Below are 20,541 nucleotides of genomic sequence, written 5' to 3'. Positions count from 1 at the left end.
TAATTATTAAATATAACGAACTTATTTATCAACTCGACATATTATATATGAGTTAAGAAATGAGTTTATGGCCCATTTCGACTGATCTAATTTCGATACCAACAATCCAATCTCTGACCCGATCCATAAGATGAAGTCAATCCGATGTTCGGTAAGCTAGCCCGGGATATTTCCGGTCTCGGATGTCAAATAGAGACAGGCTTTCCTTTTCTAAAAAAAAGTCCAAAACCAGAGTCAAAAGAACCGCATTTGCGGTCGGTGGCCCATGAAGTCGGGTGTTTCTTAGTCAACACAGGGAACGACGTGCCGGTCCGGCTGCGACGATCATGATTTTTTTGTTTTTTCTATTTTGCAGTGTGCAGTTTTGGAAGGAGGATTGCAAGAATCTCATCATGGAGTTTCCGACCAACGTTCTGGAGCGTGACCTTTGCTTTCCCGAAACTGGATGGATAAAAAAATCCTAAAGTCCCACAATAATTCTTAGTTCAATATTGTTTTATTTATGTTTTCTTTCTTTAATTTGGTTGCGTCCGTTGAATGAATGATCGGATGAAAAAGAACGATAATCTCATAAAAATTCTTTTTTCTAATATCTTCGTCAGCGAAAATTGATTAGTTAACAACCATTATTGACCGATCAACTCGATTATCCACAATTCAAGTTTTCGATATCCTTCATCTTTTCTGTACTGAGAGAGTTCGTCGATTAAAGCATGTCTCGGGAGTAATCGCAAAACCGGTTCGATGATCTCTTTGGACGTCCGTTCAAAGTGCGAAAGATGAAATATAAAAGAAAAGGTCAATGGATGTAATCAGTGCCGTGATTGGTGGCTAGTGGCGCGGGTCCCAACCCTGTCAGAATAATGAGTAGCGATTTTCTTCAATTTTACAGTTTATTTTTTATTTTATTTTTCCGCGGTGGTTAATAATTGATTGTTTCATTCTCTCAACACGCGCACGTGTCGGCGGTCTGCACGCGTGTGGGGGTGTGTCCCCGATTTCGAATATGGGCTTCATCCTTCTCAACGGATGAAGGCCCAAGAAGGATTTTGCTTGAAACAACGTGATAGGCTTTCGTGCATGGTTGAGGACGAGGATAACCCACTTTGAAAGCCCAGAAAGAGTTAAGCGCCCGATGAAGTTGAAAACTCTTGACACGCAGAAGGTGACAAATGGGTGGATCGGATCGGATTTAGATCGGATCGAATATGGTTCGACTCATATTGAGCTATTTAATCCGTTTTGACTCGTTTTCATGCTTGATCCTTTCTCTCCTCTGCAATCTCTTCTTCAGGATGGTGAGCCATAGAATGAATCAATCTGCACCGTTGGGCCTTAGGTAATTGTGAGCTAAGCAAGCTCCAAGCTTCCTACCGACGGAAACCCGCCATGCTTTCAATAAGCTCTGATACTCCCAACTCTATCAGCAGTGCTTGCGTTTCGACTAGTTGCTCCGACCTAGGAGAAGGTCATTTCCGATCATCTCTCCGTCGATAACCTCACTAGGCTTAATGTATTAAGATGAGCCGATTAGCTATGTGTATGCATGTCTCGGTACTGTTCGGCAACTCGTGTCACAAGCCATTGGAGCTAAGCAAAGTAGCAACTCGCAGATTCTCATCGAAACCACAAGGTTGAAACCTCGCTAGTAACAACAACACGAACCTTGTCGAATGCATCGTGCGCGTATCTATTTACGCAGATTATTTTTCAGGACCTTACACAACATGTGCAGATCTCTTCTTTCCCTCTTCGGGTCGTAAGTAAAAGTGATAGTAATTCAATGTGGCGGGGGAGGAGGTAGGTGTTGACCGCGGACGAGCCAGCAAACGGCGTCACAGCTTCTTCTGCCCCATAATATCATCAGTATACTGATGCAGAAACCCTGTCTTGCTCTTGATTGAAAGCCAACAACCCTCAACCAAAAGGAAGGTCTCGGCAGGTCGTGCTTGACTTTTGGTGCCTTTGACTTGGTCCGATCCAACCTCTTTCAGTGGGAACCCTCTTCTCTTTCTTCTTCGTTTGGGCTTGTCGCTTTCTGCCTCGACGTATCGACCGGTTCGTTTTCGGTCGACCGACTAGCCCTATGTTCCCGTCGAATGATTTCTCATCGGCTTATCTTCGCAGCTCCGCAGAACGAACGATGTAGAGCCGAAGATTACTTAGTCACATCTAGATCCCTAGACATATCCGAAGACGAAAGTGCAAACCCTAGAAGCCACGACACTGCAGAAAGTCGCACGTAGGCCCGCCCCACTAACGTCCTAGTTTTTTTTTTTTTTTTCGGTCTTTTAACCATAGATCATCTTATTTACATGATATTCTTTGAGTACAAGAATTTTTTAGGAAATTGGTTCATAGGACTAATCAAACCATACTAGAATTAAGTATACATCCTGAATGATCAAGAGCTAATGACCCTTTGTGAGTGGCTTATCTTGACCGCGTCGCCATGGGACCGCCTGCTTCAAACCTCCATAAATGCTGGCCTGCAGTTACGTTGCTGTAATATGTCAATAGTGCTTCTGTAACATCAGCGCCTCTTCAGAATATTAAGAGGCAATATGCTCCACCAGTGAAGAAAGGTGAAAAGAATAGTCAATAGTTGTTTGGAAACGAGGTTTCGAGCAAAAGATTACGATCTAAAAACCGACAAAAACAGAGATCACTTGCCATGTTGTTTGGAAGAAACAAGGAATATAGATGGCGTGATGTGAAAATTCAGAAGAAAAATTGCAAGGAAAACGAAAAGAAGAGAGGAAAATAGCGGATGCTCGTACCCACAAATGCGACTTGGTCTGAGAGAGACTGAAGAAGCTCCTCCTCCTGCTCACTCTTGTGATCTTCACCTTCGTGATGCTCTCCTCACCGCTGCCACCGCCGTCGCCGACGAGCACCGAGAGGGAAATCCGAGGACTTTCCTCCACGACCCCGCTGATTCTCTCCTTGCCGCGGAACCCCCACCGCGTCGACCCGAAGGTTACCCTCTCTCTTATGTCCCTCTTGCTGCAGCTCTCGGGGCTCCGGAACGACCCACCCAGCTTCCTGAACGACAGCGCCCGGCACGCATGGTAAGGCCCGTCGTGCACGGCGATCGAGGAAGGCATGGCCGTGACTTTGGCTGCGGCGGCGTCGTTGAGGAGCCTCGGCGGGAGGTCCAGGCACCCGCCGGTGGCCGGCTTGGTCTCGGCGGTGGCGTGGCAGCAGGACCTAGGCTTGCCCGGGGCCTCCTCCCACTTGAACGGCACCGAGGCCGCCTTCGAGTGGAGCGGTGGCGTCAGCATACCCGGCCTCTCCTGTGGCTTCCGTGGGAGGGAGAATAGGGAGAGCCTGGGCGTGGTAAGGTTGTTTGCGGCGTCGCCACCATCACCTGGGTCCTGGTCTTGCTCCTTGTTCAGCTCTTCCAGTGAATTTGCCATTGTAATCTTCCCACTCTCTCTCTCTCTCTCTCTCTCTCTCTCTCTCTCGTATTCGAGGTCTCACGCGATAATTAAACTATGGTGTGAAGATTCGTGAGCTCGATTTATCTTCTTGGGTAGGTTTTATAGATGGAGACAGAGAGAGAGTGTTAGTGCATGACTTTTCTAGAGAGAGAGAGATGATAATGCACGTGAATGTGAATTGAAAGAGGGGTTCATAACGCTCCTCCAGGCGCTTCTTCTTCACAAGGAAATGAACGGTGTGTATATATTTGCATTCTGATCATGTCATGCGGGACAACCCTATACGAAAATCATGGCATACATGTAGGTCAAGAAGGTCACCATCGTTAGATTAATCGGATCTCAGCGATTCAGATCATACGAACTCACATCCATAAAATGCCTACGAAATAGAAATAGCGTGAGTTCATGCATCGGACGCGTGTAAATACTTTTTGATATCAGTATAAAGTGCCTCCGAACACGACTCCACTTTTACAAAAACAAAAGAAGGAAAAATATCAAAATTGGCGAACCCTTGAAAGATGGACGGGAGTTGTGAGACATTTGCTCGATAAAGCCGAACGAAAACGATGTAGTCCCACTATATATAATTCACATTGCTCATCAACAAAAGTTACGTTTAGTACATTTAAGTTCTTACGTGCGCACCGGAGCGGCGGCCCGGCGACCGTGGGAATAATCGACGGGGTCAATTTCATAAGGACAAACGTTGGCCCGGCCAGGAGATAGATGATGTTGGCTGATTTGATTGGTTTTGGTGACGGCTGATCACCAACGGTCATGTAGAGGGTTTTAATGGTGGTCCATTAATTCTATTTTCAAATTGGATAGGTAGTAAAGTTAAAGATCGTGGTTGGACCAAATGCCGATACATTAGTGTTTTATTTTCTGTGTTTACAAAAAAAAAATTTGTTTAAATAGTTATAAATCTGTTGTATGACAGAATAATTTGGTCTAAAAATCTTTTTAACTGTGCTGTGATTTGTCAATGTGGTCATTCTAGTCAATTTTTAGCAAGAAATCGCTGACATGAACGTTAACTATTCTTGTGGCGCAGGCATGACATAGATAATTTTTGCAAGTTTTTTAATTTTCATTAATTTTTATTCTTTTCCTTTTTTTTTCTTTTACCCATGTGGTCGGCAACAGCCATTGGCAAGCTTGGGTGATAGGTGGACGGTGAGGGGCGCGATGCCGCCCTCGCCCATATCTAGCAAGAGCCTCCCCGAGTCTTGCCGACTCTTGCCTGTAGCTAGGGAAAAAGGAAAAAGAAAGTTAAAAAATAAAGTAAAGAAAAGGAAATGAATAAATAAATACAAAAAATATTCATGTCAATACCGGTTATGTCACGTAGGATAATCGGCGTTAATGTCAGCAATTTCCGATCAAATCGGCCCGAATGATTATATTGGTAAATCGTCAAAAGATTTAGGACTAAATTGGCACGATTGAAAGGCTTAAAATTGAGTTAGCCATCATACACTAAATTTATTATTTTTTAGATAATCATCCCATAATGATAGAAACACTTCACAATCAACAAGAGAGGACGATCAGGATGTACAGGAGACTACATATGGGGAGAATCAGAACGAGCTGCATGCAAAGATCAACGAATTTTATGTATTAGCTGCGTGGCTTAGTGGAAATCGGATATGTTTCTCCTGTCACAATGTCCATACTCAAATCGTTGTGTTGATAGACGAATCTCTTGAAATCTCAAATCGGGACCCATGTTTTAAAGCCGTGCTCGTACGGATGCATGTGAGTCGCAACCCAGATAAATTATATCATATCGGTGGCGAGCTCGGGTGGGGGTGAGGATTGCCTACGATGGCATCGGAGCAAGGTAATAGATGTTGAACGGTGGATGTGTCTCCTATCTCATATCGCCCATGCCCGGGACGTCGCGGTTAAGTTTCGCGCAACCTCCATAGGATATGGCATGGCACATTGCGTGGGCACAGGTGGGCGGCAAACAGTTTTGCGCCGGCGAATGGGTCTGATGAGGGCTACCTACCTATTCGGCTAATTCAGCATACCCGCACAAATCACATCCTGATCCAGCCAACTTGGTATTAAAATTCCAAAAAGCTCGCGTTAATGGTTGGCCCCGACCTCTCCACGATGTATTCGGTACACAAAATACTGCCTCATGAACACAATTGCAACCGACCGCGATCACATTTAGCTTGTCTAGTGACATAGCTTGCTCCTTAAGCCTTGCAGGAGTTTTGAGATCCCATCAGTTTTGCCGTCGTCCCCGTGAACGCCAATCACACGATGGTTTTGAGGTGAGAAGTCGTTTTAAACATCCCTTTTAGGCATGATTCTAAGTCTTCGATCGTGCCAAAGGAGTCGTTCATCCGGTGAAGTGTTTGATGGAAACATCACCGCATGAAGACATGAGGAGGATGTGATGAGCACTCACCTGAAAGCGGTTGTCCACCATTACGAATTTACACAGCGTCCCTGCCCGACAAAAGGCAACACGATCCGATCCGATCTTGGACAACCTGCGTCGCGTCTCGATGTGTCGGTGCGGGTCCGTCCAAAGCGCTGCGAGGCGGACAAGTTTTGCTAAGAACAACGTTAGGTGGTGCTAAAAATCGATTTGCTAACTTAATGTGATTAGATTAAGTTGCAGACGTTGCTGTCGAGTGTTTGTTAATGTTAGGCTTACCGGTGCGTGTGGGGGCGTCGCATGACTCGGCCATTCTGGAATGAGTCGTTCCACAGAGTGGTTACTAAGCAACAGAGTACCAAGAAAATAAAATACAATTCGGCGGAGAGATGCAAACGGATCTTGGAATCGAGACAGAAACAGCAGATGATCTTGATCCGTTGAGGGGTTATGTTCTCTTTTCCTGCCTTACTGGGTGAAACCTGCTCGAAAATTGTACAGCGATGCTCGTGCTCGGAAACCTCGCCCGTGATGGGCGAGGGTTGGCCAGCGACTGTCGCCGGGCTTGTAAGGAAAGAAAGAAAATGAAAGTAGGGAAAAAAAATTACAAAAATTGTCCAAGTCAGCGCTAGCGGGAACGGTCGGCGTACATGTCAGCAATTTCAGGCTAAAATTGATTAGATGAAACATGAAATGTTGAGGACTCATTTGACAAAATTGAAGGGTTTGGGATTGAATCAAAACTCGGTTTATGACTGGTCTTCCCAGAAATACAACAAATGAGAAGCTAAAGAAGAGATTAAAGGAACTGATTAAAGTGCTGAGCCCGAGGGACCTTGATGAAGGCCTAGAGATGCTCAATTTCTTTTATTAGCTTACTATCAAGAAAAACCTCAAGTTAGTACACATGTGTCAAATTTATACTCCGTTAGTTCCCCGTTAAATTTTACCATCAAATTGCAGAGTTAAATGACACGTGACAATGGACAGATATACCGGTTTGAGATTTAAACTCTCCGATTATCGTAAGTTTACCAATTTGTTTGGGGTTCTTGGTGGTGTAAATTCTTTTTATTGGAAATTAATGAAGGATAGATGTGTTGCACATGTATTGAGTTATTGGTGATCAAAAGAACAGTTGAGATGCTGGAGGACTTGCATGAGGCACAAACGTACCATCTGTTCATGACGCTTTAATGGTCGAATCCTGGGTAGATGAAGCAAAAATAGACAGGTAACCGGTCCGACGAGAACGATTTAAGGAGAACAAACAACGGCATCATTTCATCTTAGCTATACGGTTCAATTCAGAATTAATATCACGAAAAATAATAAATTAATATATGTATGACAAGTTTATCCCCCAAACTAATTTTTTGATTATGAAAAATTCCAAATCGGTAACACTCGTCAACTGTTAAGTACCATCCAACTTGACAATTTGACTGGAAAATTGAACGAAAATTAATGGAGGGTATATTTATAACAGATGTATTAGTATATGATTTTTAATAGTTTGAGGTAAATTTGTAACATGTGTACGATTTGGGGTTTATCGTGGCTAATAAATTCCCCATCAATTGCAGATGTTTGGCAAACGTGTATCGAAATCTAAGTCGTGCTACAAATTTGGGCATGGATTACCGCTTGGGGTTTGGGAGTTTTGGGTTGATGATTGAGCTCCAAGAGTCAAAATTAACAGATCGTGATTCGCAGGTCGGCATCGCAGCAATCGATCCAATGAGCTGAGGCAAAAGCATCGATGAAATGGGTGACGGTATCCACAATAAAGAACTGAAGATGGCAAAGACAGTGTGTCAATCGATGGAACTGCTAAAGAGCAGCAATTTTTTCTGGCTTTATTCCATTCGTGTTCCTTGCTCACCTCCAATCTTTCCTTGTTATTTGCTGGCATTTAGATTGGACCAACATAATTACTTATTACATCGATTCTTTTACCTTATCGAATATTTTATTTTAGAATCATATCAAATGTGATTAATAACCTAACATTGATTGAGCGAACGAGAAAAAAAGAGATGGGTGTTTGTCGTAATAGCTATTAGTTCTGTCTAATTAGGTATTAGAACAAACAAATATCATGACGAGAAAAGAAGAGATGGGTGTTTGTCGTAATAGCTATTAGTTCTGTCTAATTAGGTATTAGAGCAAACAAACATCATGACAGACGGATAGTCCGTGATAGAATCGTAAAGTAACACTTATTCATTGTTATCAAACGAACGAGGCCCGTTTGTTTGAAGAAAAAAACATTTTAAAAAAAAAATCATTTTGGTATATGGATGATTATTTTTATTTTTATTTTTATTTTTTGTGACAAAGCCATGTCATTTCTCACTATGTTCAGAGGAAGCCATACATGCTGTCTTACCCAAAAGGCTTCCATACATGCATTGGAATAAGCCATGTTTCCATCCACAATCAAAATTTACAAAAGAACCTTAGAAAAACAAAAGGAGAGAGAGGAAGAAGAAGGAAAGAAACAGAAGTACGGAAGATATAGGGACCAATGTGCCATCCGATTACTACATGCATAAAAAAATTCCGATCACACGTCCTTGGCGATGAGCTCGCCGTTGACGAGCTCTCGGTAAGCAGCGACGGGCCAGCTGAAGCCACGGAAGACGAGGCGGGAGGCCAGGGGGACGTCGATGATGATCTCCTTCTGGGTGGGCTTCTTGTCGTCGCGGATGGCGATCAGGTAGCTCCGGCCGACCCACCCGATCCACCCGGCGATGTAGAGGAAGAGGATGCCCGGGGTGATGAACTCGCCCCAGTGCCTCTGGTCCCCGCTCACGATCAGGTGGGGGAGCCCGTCGGTGCCGCAGAGCAAGCCCTGCTTGCCGTAGTTCTCGAACCGCCGCTTCGTCTTCTCCATGGTGGCCTTGAGGGCCAGGGCCGGGGCGCTGTCCGGTGCGTAAAGCTTCAGCGACGACTCCAGCTTCTTCAGCTGCTGCTTCTCCCGCTTCGCGAACTGCTTCGACTCCTTGCACGGGGTCAGCCCGGCGATGTCGGCAGCAGCCGGCTGCGGCGCCGAGAGGAGGATGGAGGAGAGGGCGAGCGCGGCGGAGAAGGCCTTGAGAGGTGACGCCGCGGAGGTGGAGGAGGCCTGATCAGGGGAGGAGGAGGAGGAGGAGCATCTTACGAGGGTGGTCGGCCTGATTGATTTGGAGGGGGTGAGCTTCGGGGTGGCGATGGGCTTGGAGAGATTGGTGGGGATGGTGAGAGACATGGCTGGCTCTTTTGGTCAGACGAAGGTTTGCGATGCTCAGATTCAGAATTCAGAGAGAGATGGGTTTTAGATTCGGGCAAGGAGAGATAAGTGGTTCCAAATTGGGATAAGGTGGGAATGAGCGTGGAAGCTGACGTGGAACGACTCCATTGGCTGCCATAGGATCCATTTATCTCCTCTGATATTTCTCTCCCTCTTCTCTTCTCCACCCTATCCTCTTTCCTCCTTGGCACGTGAATCCCACGAAACTCCTCCTAGCTTTACCGCAATCACGTCATAATCTTGGAGCTCGTCGCTCGTAAGCTTATGAGACTCCAATACTTCAATCTGTTCTCCGAATCTCGCTCTTCTTTAAACCTGAATCGTGACAGCAAAGGCTAGTTTTGGGTGTTGGTCTGTCTGAGATTTGTGCACTTGCTCTCTGTTTTCTTTACGACTTTTGACATCAATTATAGATCTCCCAAACATCAAAGATGATTCTCGAAATATCATCAACTCGCACCGCCATCTGGCAGAATCGTCAGATTTTTGTAACCACTCCAAAAAAAAAAAAAAAATGCTCGCTCTATGCGAAAGACCTTGATCTAAACCCAGCATACGCGAGATAGCTCGAAACACCTACGCCAGTGCCGAGTCTACTGTAAGGTTCGCCTGATCTAACATGGAAAGATGATAGCCAACCCTGGCAATCCGAGCAAATACAGTACAAACATGGCCACAATCTTCCTTGGAGGAGGAGCAAAATCAAAGAATTCCAGTGCGTGGCCCGAAACCCAGAATTGAAGCAAAGGGCAAAGGGCAACAACCATCCAGCTAGCCAAGCCCTGAAAAGAAGAAGGCTTTGCTTGTCCGTGCAAACTGTGATAAACTAACAATAGAAATTTCCTTACCCAAGAAAAACTAACAATAGAAATTCCTCCATACACCAACCAATGCACAAGATATGAATAATGTCTAGCTGTAGAGTAACAACTGAACATGCATAGTCATGCATCCGAGACACCTTACCTTACTGTAATAAATAGTTACCGACCAACATCAGTCAAAATAAACAGGAGGCAAAAGAAAGAAAAACAGGCGATACAGTTGGGTCAGCGCAAGAAAAATTCGAACTTCGATCAAAAGGACTCGAAAAACTCAATTTTGGAGAGACCCAGAAACAGACGGATGACTGCAAGATTTCTAGCTCCGGCATTCGAACGCATTTGGCAATTTACTGCTCGAAAGGTTTTGCGATCAACTTCAACTATACAACATCCAAGGGATATATGTAATTTTCTGCAGAACTCATCCGACATCAAACAGTTTTCATAGATAAGAAGAAAAAAAAAAACAAGAGATTTACAATTGAGAGCCGGAATCCACGCTCCAAGAGACTATGGAGACACACACCCTTTGCTTAAGATCCCCCTGGCATGGCGATGGCGACGCGACCAACTGAAAATCTCCTTCTTCCGTCGTCCTCCCTTGCTATAGACAATTCCTCATAGGAGGGCAAAAATTACCAATCAAAAACAAGGCGCGATGACAAAAAAAGGAGGAAGCTTGGATCTTCAGTTTCAGCCATCAATGCATTGAAACCCTCTGCAAACCCACAGCCACACCCCGAACAGGACGACGCACACGAGCAGATCGATGGACAACACGACCCACACGTGCTTCTTCCAGACTTGCTTCGCCCTCTGCCTCTCGCCCGAATGAACGCAGCTCTTCTGCATCGAGGCAGGAAAATCCCTGCACGACCCATTCGCGTGGTCGCCCACGTCCACCTTGTTCTCGAAATTGGAGTCCTTGGCGTCGCCATCGGCGGCCGATTCGCTATTCAACCTCTTTTTCTTCTTGAGCCCCTTCCCTGGGCTGCCCAACAGCGGAGCCATGAAGGCTCCTCCTCCATCGAGGCTGGCGTTCCTACTACTCTCCGCGCTCGTGGTGATCGAGCCAGGCCACGAATGGAATACGCCGCCGCCCGGCCGCATCAGCTCGCGGAGAATCTCATCGAATTGGGATTGAAAGCAATACGACCTCAAATCATCGGGACATCTCGTAACCTCGCGACCGACCGCCTCCTCGAAGGAGGACCGCAGGCGATCCAGGAACCGGAGGACCTCGGGCCTCTCGAGGGAGTCGTCGGAGACGGCGAAGTAGGCGAGGGGATCGGCGATCAGGAAAGTGTAGGAACGACCGCGGACGGTGTGGGAGAAGGAGGAGTGGTGCGGCGGGGCGCGGAGGAGGCATTGGTGAGCCAGGGGCCGGAGATCGGGGTCGCCGGAGAATTCGGCGAGGATCGGGGAGGCTCCTCTGGCAATGCAGACGAAGAAGATGTGGTTCGGGTTCGGAGGGATCATTGGTGGGTTTCCCGAGGTTTCATAAAAAATTCAACGCCGAAGGAATGCTGCCCTCTCTCTCTCTCTCTGTAAAACTAAAACCCTCGCTTTCTCGTCTCTCTGTGTCTCTGAGCTATCGCAGGGTTGGCAAAAGGAGAGAGAGAGAGAGAGAGGGGATGATGCGATCGGATAACGAATTGAAACTAAAGGAGAGACTAGCAATTGTGGTTTCTCCTCGGTTAACTTCGTGCTAAATTTAGCAGAATTATTCAATTTTTTTTATAAGGAAAAAGAAAACCATAGATTTAGACCTCGCTTGGTTCATAATGGGAAATGAGTATCGGGACTCTAAAGTCCCTTGGCTAAATGAAAATAATATTTGATTTATTTTTTGGCTCACTTTGGGGAAATGCAATTGTATCTTAAATACTCTCCAAAGCCCTTTATTCCAAAGTAGCTCTTTAGCCCAAAGTGCCCAAAGTACCTCTTTAACCCAAAGTACCTCTAGATGTACTTTGGGCTAAATGACTTTTGCGAAATGCAATTAATTTTTTTTTCTTTTAAATTTGTTACCTTAGCTTGCCACCACTTGTCGCCGCCATCGCCCACCGGCTGCTGCCGCTCGCCGCCGCCTCCCGCCGTCGACCGTCACCCTCTACCATCGCCGCCATCACCACCGCTCACTGTCATCGCCTCCCACCACCACCTTTTACAGCTTTTTTTCAAAAAATAAAAATACTTTACAAAATTCATTTTTCACCAAATAGTATTTACGTCAAAGTTGTTTTTCAATGTGTTTTTAAAAAACATTTTTCCAAATACTACTTACATTTTGGAAAAGGACTTTAGCCCAAAGATATTTACATTTTCTCAAAGTCCCTTGGCCAAATGCTGAACCAAATAAGCTCAAAGTCCCTTAGCCAAATGCTAAACCAAATATACTCTTAGCTCATTTTGTTCTAATTTTGCTCTCGTTTTACGTGCAATTTGATCGATCTCTGATTCATGTAGGGAACTCAGATTTCGACATTTTACCGATAGAGTTTAGCTTAGGAGGTATTACGGGCAGAATACCATTTCATTTCCATGTCTAGGCGCGGCGAAGTTTATGCTGGGCGGTCGCCATTTTCCGATATTGCAGTAGGAATGGTAGGATGGAGTCCCCCCTACTTCACGATTGCGTGAAAATTGGGTACATAACGTAATCCTAGCGTCGTCCCCAAAAGGCGGACAAAATCGGCAAGATGGGCAAGAAAAATTGTACAAAAAGAACGTTGCTTGCTCCTCAATTACAAGGAAAATTATAGTAAACGTAGCTTACAAAATGACGTGGCAAGCTCTTTGCCACCACATCTTCATTTAGGTAATGACAAGGATGGTAACAACTTACGGTGAATTTAGTAAGATTCAGGACAACCGTACCGCCTAAAACCGAATAATATTATCATCCGGAAGTGAAGCGAAAGACTCGTGCCCAACAGGGAAGCGGGCAGGGAAAGCTATCATCCGCATCTCCGAGCTCTGCTTGACCAAAGATCAGGTCCTTGACAAGTTGACACGCTAAAGATTTGCAGCGTCCGACGTTTATCTCCTGGCTTTCAGATCCTCCGCGATCAGACCCCCTCACCTGACATAAGGCGGATCTGTGAAGGCCCACTTAAAGACCTCCTCGTACTGCATTGCCGCATTCTCCCACGTGAAGTCCTTCGCCATCCCTCTCTTCATCAGTCCCGCCCAAGAAGTTTTGTGTTCTCTGTATGTCTTAATGGCGAATCTCAGGGCCTGCAGAAGATTAGCCGCTTCACAGTTACCTTACAACCCATTACTCGCCTCAACACAAGCGACCGGAAGGAAAGGACCAAAGAGTGTGGAACACGGGGAAAGATCAAAGCATCTTGTACACTCACATTTTCACAATTAACACAAAATGCTCTAGACTAATTATTACGGTCTCCATTGGAGATGACACCAATATGGTCTAGTGAACCAATCAGCAGCCATGTTGAATTTACTACTTGATATAAAATCATTTTGCCACACTTCTAAATTGTGATGTCTTGCAAAATAATGATGCTGAAGCAGAATTAAGTCTTCTTGCATTTAGATCAAGCTATAGCATGCTATTTAGTAAGCCAAAAACCAATTATCAATGGATAGGAAGCCTTGGCAAACTTACCACCAACATGCTCTCTTTTGTTAGTGGAGAAAAGGTCCATCTGGCAATCCATCAGAATCATATGTCATTAAAGAAGAAATAATTCTTCTGATGATTAAAGAATAAAACTTCTGTACTACCAAGCACTTAGTAAAGAAGAGAAAGCCCATAAAAGTTGAGACGTGTTATATTCGAGATGGTAATTTGATTATATGAAAAGCATCCCTTGTGAAATAATCATCTTTAGGGAGAGAGTTGCGATCACCACATACCCAGTACCCTCGCCGCTGCCTTCATTAGCATAAGGGTTGAAGTTCTCTACTGTGTCCTGAGGGAAGGAAAACAGGAATGATTGAGTGATACAACAAAATCATAAAACAAAGAGTTGTTTTTGAGTTCCACATAAGCTTGAACTCACCCTAAGTCCTCCAGTGGCATGTACCACTGGTACAGTTCCATATCTCATGGCATACAGCTGATTTAGCCCACATGGTTCAAACCTTGACGGCATCAGTAAAATGTCACAGCTGTTCATTCATTGACTAAAATGAGTTGCTGCTCCTGATAGAGAGGATACGGAACTGCAAAACTGAAATTAAATTACCCTGCCGTTATCTTATGAGAGATAGGAACATTGAATCCCACCCAACCCCGGAACTTCTCTTTGTAGGTTGACTCTGCCACTCTCATCCATCCTTCAAATCGTGGCTCTCCAGACCCAAGCATAACCTTAATGGGTTGGACAATTGCTAAATTGAATTAGATAAAAGAGGCAATGAAACGACTGGTACACTATAGATGCTACATAAGAAAATTCAAGCAAATTGAAGCGGTAACTAAGGATTCAGTTTAGATCCTTGAGGAGCTGCGGAACCATGTACTTGAAGCAGCCTCGAGAAAGATAAGAACTACTGAAAGAAAAGATTGCAACTACAAGTAAATAACAAATAAAAGAGAATTAAGGGGATAATCCGTGTATCATAGAAAGCTAGACAAAACCAGAAACTTTCAAGGGGAATTCCAGGAAGAAGCTAACTCACGAATTGGATATCATCTTCCATAAGCTCTGGAATTGCTGAAGCAATTAGGTCAATCCCTTTCTGGTAGTCCAGTCTACCGATAAACCCAATCTACAAAGTTTAATGTGCAGTTAGAACTGATATCTTGCCACCGGAACCACTTAGTAAGCAACTTACTATTACCATTGGGCAGTTTGGCAAAATAGGAAGACCAAGTTCTTTCTGCAAAGCTATCTTGCATTGCACCTGGAGTTCATGAAATAGCTGGTTAACATGACAGTGTAACAGAACAGCCAAGTCCCAAATTGAGAGGCTATCACCTTTCCAGAAAGATCACTGACAGAGTAATGGGAAGCAAGATGCTCATCCGTGGAAGGATCCCACTCAGTAATATCAATGCCATTGGTAATACCTGTCAAAATTAGCATCAGAGTCTCAAGAAATATTTCAATGCAAGGATCCTAAGAAAAGCAACAGAGAAGGCAAAAAAATATTCTAGTGACAGGCTAATTTATCAAAATGTGTGCAGAATAACTTCTAAAATGCTACCTCAAATCATTGATGGTTTAGAATCAATTTCTAAGTAACAACTAAACTGGAAGTGAACATCTCAAAATTATGTGAACTGCACGACACTGCACTTCCTACATCTTGCAACTCAAAGACAGTGTACTCATTAAGACTCATATATAACTCTGAGCACAAGCCTACGCACCACTTAGAACAAATTTTCGACTGCTTAACAATTCATTGAGACCATATCCACCTTCAAAGGTTGTTATCTCCCAGGAATAACCCTGCAATTGAAAGGAAGAAAAATGCATTACGTGATGATGAAAGACATAAAATGCGAATTAATTGTTCTTCAGATTCTATAAAATAGAAACAGAGATGTATTAGCACGTATATAGATGCTATGGTGGTCACGACTTGGGAAATGTCAACATGACATATCATTATCTCCTTCCATGCAACACTGTTTCACCAGAGCGGCGTAAGATAATTTTTGCCACTCTGACCAGCTTCGAAAACTGAAAATAAAACAAAAAACTCTAAACTAGATAGAGGCATGTCCAAGGAGACAGTCTTGGGTACAGACAGATACGGATATGACATTTATAACCTTGCTAACTGTAAGTATACGATCAGCTGTCACAATCGCACCCTTTAACATGTTGACAGCTTCCCCAGTATCAAGAGCATGCGTTCTTGCCCATGTAGGAAACACCCATTCAAGTGCTTTATACCATTGAGGAGGGAGTCCCAGATTCTTATACGTCACTGCAGCTTCCACACCCTATGTATTGCAGATAGTTCAATTCGTTAGTTCAGCTAGAATTAACTTCATCACTAACAAAGTGCATCGTGCATATGAAAAACGAACAAATGTGTCGGAATTAAAGGATCCCATAGTATTCATTGATGACAAATGTCTTAATTTCCACCGTTTGATGGATTTAACCCTTTTTGTTGCCCTCGATGTGTGTGCATCCAGAATAATATGCTCTATTCTTAGCAGTCAACTTTGATCAATCTCTCCTCTATAAAACTGACATGACACCATAGATAACTTTGGTCAAGTGTGCGCAAATACCACTATGTCCTGTCCTGCCTGGCAGTCAAGAACTCCAGAGCTAGCAGGGGTGCTATAAAAACTATGAAAATGTAAAAAAATAAAAACCTCTTCCACATTTTTAGTTCTCTCTCAGGACACTTGAAAACTTCAAGATTGCTCGAATAAGACAAACATAGCTTTAAAACTGTAATAGCATGTTTGGTGTTGAATTTAATCATCCAATACAAATAAATTTATCGGTGAGTGGTTAATAAACCTTCACAGAGCTGTAACAACAAATCCCACTATCAACTTCTTGGGCTACACCCAAAAAATTTTCACAAGAAAAAGGAATGAATAGAAGAAGATCCCCAAAAACATTTGTCGTATATCCCTTAACAGGTTATCGCTTTTCTTCTTATTTCTCCCTAAAGTACATGTCACCCTTCAAGATCATGCATAAGGGACCATGTCGCATAACTGTACGTTATTTTTGAAATATAATCAGAAAGACTTTGACTATATGTCTAAAGTTGGTCAGTAGTGAGAGTTTGGAAACATCCTTAGTTTCCTCACCTAAAGATGAGCTAAATTCTTCATGGTTTTTTCGGGTAAGATGTACACTTTGAAAAAACATCACATAGCATTTACCTGATGTGCAATGTTATGGATTATGAGAACACTGCGGGCATCCTTATAAACTCCAAATGGATGGTATTTGGCTGCCAAGAGTCTGTGCCAAAAGACAGTTTAACATGCGTGACAATGAAATAAAAAATTTGACTGTCTGTGCAAGTCAAACAAAGATCCACAAGCATGTGAGCAGCAACGTATCCTTCACTTTTCGCATGCAAATTATGCATACAAACCATACACTGAAGAGACATATATAGTCCGAAGTCATTGGCCATTATCATGCAACTTCTCAATTCATTTTGGTCTAAGCAGAATCATGCATTATTGCAATCTCATCGTCATATAAGAATTATGATCCTGCTTTTAGGAACTGCAATAAAAGATACTGCATCTGATAATAAGATCACGAGCAAAGATAGGACTGATAAAACAGAGAAAGAAGCAACATCAAGGCATCATAATCTAAGGTGATCATTTGTCATGTTCCTGAAAAGAAAAGGAGATGACTTACACCGGCACAAGGCTGGCATGCCAGTCGTTGACTAGAAACAGACAGTTTTCCCCATATGTGAGACCACCCAGGGGAAGAACTATTGGGGCTTCACATGCTGCATGGCAAAGTAAAGTGAACCGAAACTGTAAAACCAGCGGAGAAGAACTTGTCATTGCCATATTTCAAGGAAGCATGTTAAACAATGATTTAAATCTGAAGTCTCAAAAATCAGGAATAAGCAAGAGGAATTAGAAATGCTATAACCTGGTTATCGCCAAAAGCACCATAGCTATCTCCATATGGATTTCCAGGACGGTGGTACGCTGGGTGATCCACGAATACCTGAGAAGTTGCATAACAACGCAACACTGAAACAAAGGTTCCAAAAGAATTCTCACTGTATTAAAACTTTACCGAACGTGCTAATGTGGCTTCTGGAAAAAATAGTTTTGAGTTATCCACAACTCGTAGGTCCTGGAATTACATCATGAATAGCATTTAGACAATTCATACCCAGTCAACACCTTTTCTGTACTCGTGGAAGAAGGAAACCTCTTGAACTCCATCAAAACAATAGATTTTAATGCAGCAGTCCAAATCGAGAGCACCAGCATATCTTTCATCTGCAACAGTTCCATTTAGATACCTGGGAGAGACAACCATAACACGGTGTCCCCGAGCTGCCAGGGCTATTGGTAATGAACCACATACATCTCCCAAGCCCCCTGTCTTAGAGTAAGGAGCTGCTTCAGCAGTCACAAAAACGATATTGTAAGATACTTTGGTTTGGGTTTCCTCTTCGCCTTCTGTTTCCCCAGTCTCTTTTATCTCATCAGTGCTTTTGTCTCCCTCAGCAGTAGCAACTTCCATGTAATCTATATAACACATTGAATATGAGAATGATAACGACCATTTCACGACAAAGAACGACTCAAGAATATGCAATGCAAAAATCTCGCAAAGTTCTCATCTGGAAGCAACAATATTGGAATATCACAGAGAAGGTTGGTGTCATGCCTATACAACTCCTTTTCTCATAATGGATTGCAGAACTCATTCAACAGTTCAAATTACTCTGAAACATGTAAATCACATTGTTAAGTGCGTTGGCTCCAGGTGTGTTGCCATGTACAATGTGAAAACCACAGCTGCTACTCAAGTAGTGGATTTATGCATTCGGATTCTACATATCTAGTTGATAGAAGGGTATAGCTGTATAGGACAAGTTGTAGGCAGCAACGAACAGAGCATATATGATGGTTTATGCTCACCCACGGAACTCTTTTTTTTTTCTTCAGTTTGTGTTTTGGGGGGGAGGGGGGTGGGGCGGAGGAATTATTGACCTGAGAACTCAACGGAACATCTCTAAGAGACAAAAGGTTAAACACAGTTGTTTTCCAGCCTACAAAAAGCTTGTGCTGGAGTATTATCACTCATGGAAAAGAGCTGATGATCTAACAACTTGACAAAACTGACGGATCCCAATAGACTATCCGCAACAGACACAGGAAATCAAACATGACCATGTGATAGATTATGCAACAAAGGTGGGCAAGAAAAAGTCAGAGCGCAAAGCTTCCACAAGAACATCGCCATGCAAATTCAATAGATCCCAGCAAATAAGCCAAAGGTGTTGCGACTAAAGTTGGGAAGCATGTTCCAACTTGTCTATCCCAATGTCCGGTGTCAGTAGAAAAATATGTCCACGATCTCAGGCCAGTCTGTTTTCTGTTCGAAACTAAGAATGTCCTAGCAACTGCCAGTGTTAACAAACAGGGAGATGAAACAATCAATCCTACCATGGCCACGTGGAACAATGTGTATATAGATTAAATTGCTTCACTGGGTAGAACAACCTCAGTGCACCGAGTAAAGCACCTTAGGAGAAGCGAAGAACGGTTGGGGTTAATGAAACGATCCCCATTCAGCACATCATCTTGGCTAGTAATCAGTTTAGCACGATCATATCCGAATCCTATCAGTCATCCCATGGAAAACGAAAATGCACCAGAGAGCAAGCAAATCCTGAATCGAGAGAAAATCAAATCCACACCGCGCGCTTACCGGGTCGTGTCTGAGGAATGAGGTTGAACCCGACAACAGAGCCAGAGGCATCCCTCTCTGCACCTAACACCAGCCCACCATCACCACCACCACCACCACCACCCCCACCCTCAGATTTCTGCTCTCCATCTTCTACAGCGAACTCGTCCTTCGACAGCGAGCCACCGAAGCCACTGTCGCGTTCACCGCTCGCCAATCTCCTCGACACAACACAGCCGGCTCCAGCACTCTTTCTCCAGCATGAGAAGAAACGCGGTTGCCCGGTCGCTCCGGAGACGCTAGCGCCAGCTCGCACTGAACGTGCGGGCGACGTTCTACATGGAATCACCCGAGCGAAGTGCAGAGTCTCCATCGAGAGGTCTCAGCCGGAGAGGCGAAGACCGCGAGCTGGCGAAAGAAGAAGCGAGAGGGAGCGCGAGAGATCGCTTGGGAATGGGAACCGAAGAGAGAGATAAGGCAGTGCAAAGCGAATTAGTGAGCGTCTGGATCCCAAGGAAAGCACGGAGTGCATGATCGGGTGCCGCGCTTTCGGACACGGGGAAGCTGACGTGGCGCGTCTTCTTTGGCCAGGTCATCGGGCGACGGCATTTTCGGGCTACGTGTTGAGTAGTGATGGGGCGACTGCAGGGCCTTCCCATGGAAAGACGTGTACTGGAACAATTCTGCAGAAAGAGAAACAACGGAAAGATTTTAGATTGCGTCACTCCCGCTCAGATCTCGCCGCCTCCATCTCTTTATTGGAAAAAGAAAAAGGCGCCTCACATCAGTCCCGCACTTTTTTTTTTTTTAGGAACATCAGTCCCGCACTTAAGGAATATAATTTATAACCGAAATTAATTCATCTAATTACGAAAATTCGAGATTTAACAAACATTTTCGATTCACGTTCTAAAAATGTTATTACTGCACCCAGAGAAGTTAATACTAGCAATTTTCATATTCTGAAAGTGAGTTTTAAACTCGCTAATACATAAAAAAAATTAGTAAGTTTCAATGAGAAAAGTAACCTTCGAATTACAACTTTACAAGACATTAGATATTTTTGTAACGTGGTTAGTAAATTCTAGTAATGGTTTAGTAGCTTCAAATATGAAAACATAGTACGTGCATAGCCGTTGTTAATGAAAATTAATATTAATGGTTAAATTTCATCGTAAAAGAAAATATTAACTTAATTTGAAATTTAACTTAA

The 20,541-nt window shown here is 43.7% G+C and overlaps 4 protein-coding genes across 4 annotated transcripts; all 4 read right to left on the bottom strand.

The window, feature by feature from the left end:
* Window positions 1-1,580: 1,580 nt before the first annotated feature.
* On the bottom strand, window positions 1,581-3,639 carry LOC115754319 (uncharacterized protein At4g00950-like). Its single transcript, XM_030693306.2, has 2 exons — window positions 2,781-3,639; window positions 1,581-2,489 (listed from the first exon to the last, which is right to left on the bottom strand). The coding sequence occupies exons 1-2, from the start codon at window positions 3,417-3,419 to the stop codon at window positions 2,412-2,414; spliced, it is 717 nt and encodes a 238-aa protein (XP_030549166.1). The 5' UTR covers window positions 3,420-3,639; the 3' UTR covers window positions 1,581-2,411.
* Window positions 3,640-8,256: 4,617 nt separating this feature from the next.
* On the bottom strand, window positions 8,257-9,181 carry LOC115754258 (photosystem I reaction center subunit III, chloroplastic). The gene has a single exon (XM_030693225.2). It carries the CDS (start codon window positions 9,101-9,103, stop codon window positions 8,420-8,422), a length of 684 nt encoding a protein of 227 aa, XP_030549085.1. The 5' UTR covers window positions 9,104-9,181; the 3' UTR covers window positions 8,257-8,419.
* A 767-nt stretch (window positions 9,182-9,948) lies between these two features.
* LOC115754257 (phytolongin Phyl2.2) lies at window positions 9,949-11,516 on the bottom strand. Its single transcript, XM_030693224.2, has one exon. It carries the CDS (start codon window positions 11,446-11,448, stop codon window positions 10,663-10,665), a length of 786 nt encoding a protein of 261 aa, XP_030549084.1. The 5' UTR covers window positions 11,449-11,516; the 3' UTR covers window positions 9,949-10,662.
* Window positions 11,517-12,688: 1,172 nt separating this feature from the next.
* LOC115754256 (soluble starch synthase 1, chloroplastic/amyloplastic) lies at window positions 12,689-19,813 on the bottom strand. The gene is made up of 15 exons (XM_030693223.2): window positions 19,350-19,813; window positions 17,799-18,160; window positions 17,550-17,627; window positions 17,304-17,428; window positions 16,808-16,889; window positions 15,725-15,898; window positions 15,317-15,398; window positions 14,922-15,013; window positions 14,785-14,847; window positions 14,623-14,712; window positions 14,187-14,311; window positions 14,001-14,109; window positions 13,855-13,910; window positions 13,604-13,643; window positions 12,689-13,209 (listed from the first exon to the last, which is right to left on the bottom strand). Exons 1-15 carry the CDS (start codon window positions 19,699-19,701, stop codon window positions 13,051-13,053), a joined length of 1,989 nt encoding a protein of 662 aa, XP_030549083.1. The 5' UTR covers window positions 19,702-19,813; the 3' UTR covers window positions 12,689-13,050.
* Window positions 19,814-20,541: the final 728 nt, after the last annotated feature.

Source organism: Rhodamnia argentea, chromosome 7, assembly GCF_020921035.1.
Source record: "Rhodamnia argentea isolate NSW1041297 chromosome 7, ASM2092103v1, whole genome shotgun sequence".
In the NCBI taxonomy this organism is placed as follows: domain Eukaryota; kingdom Viridiplantae; phylum Streptophyta; class Magnoliopsida; order Myrtales; family Myrtaceae; genus Rhodamnia; species Rhodamnia argentea.
The sequence above is the reverse complement of the archived record's forward strand: the minus strand, read 5'-3'. Positions and strand labels throughout refer to the sequence as shown.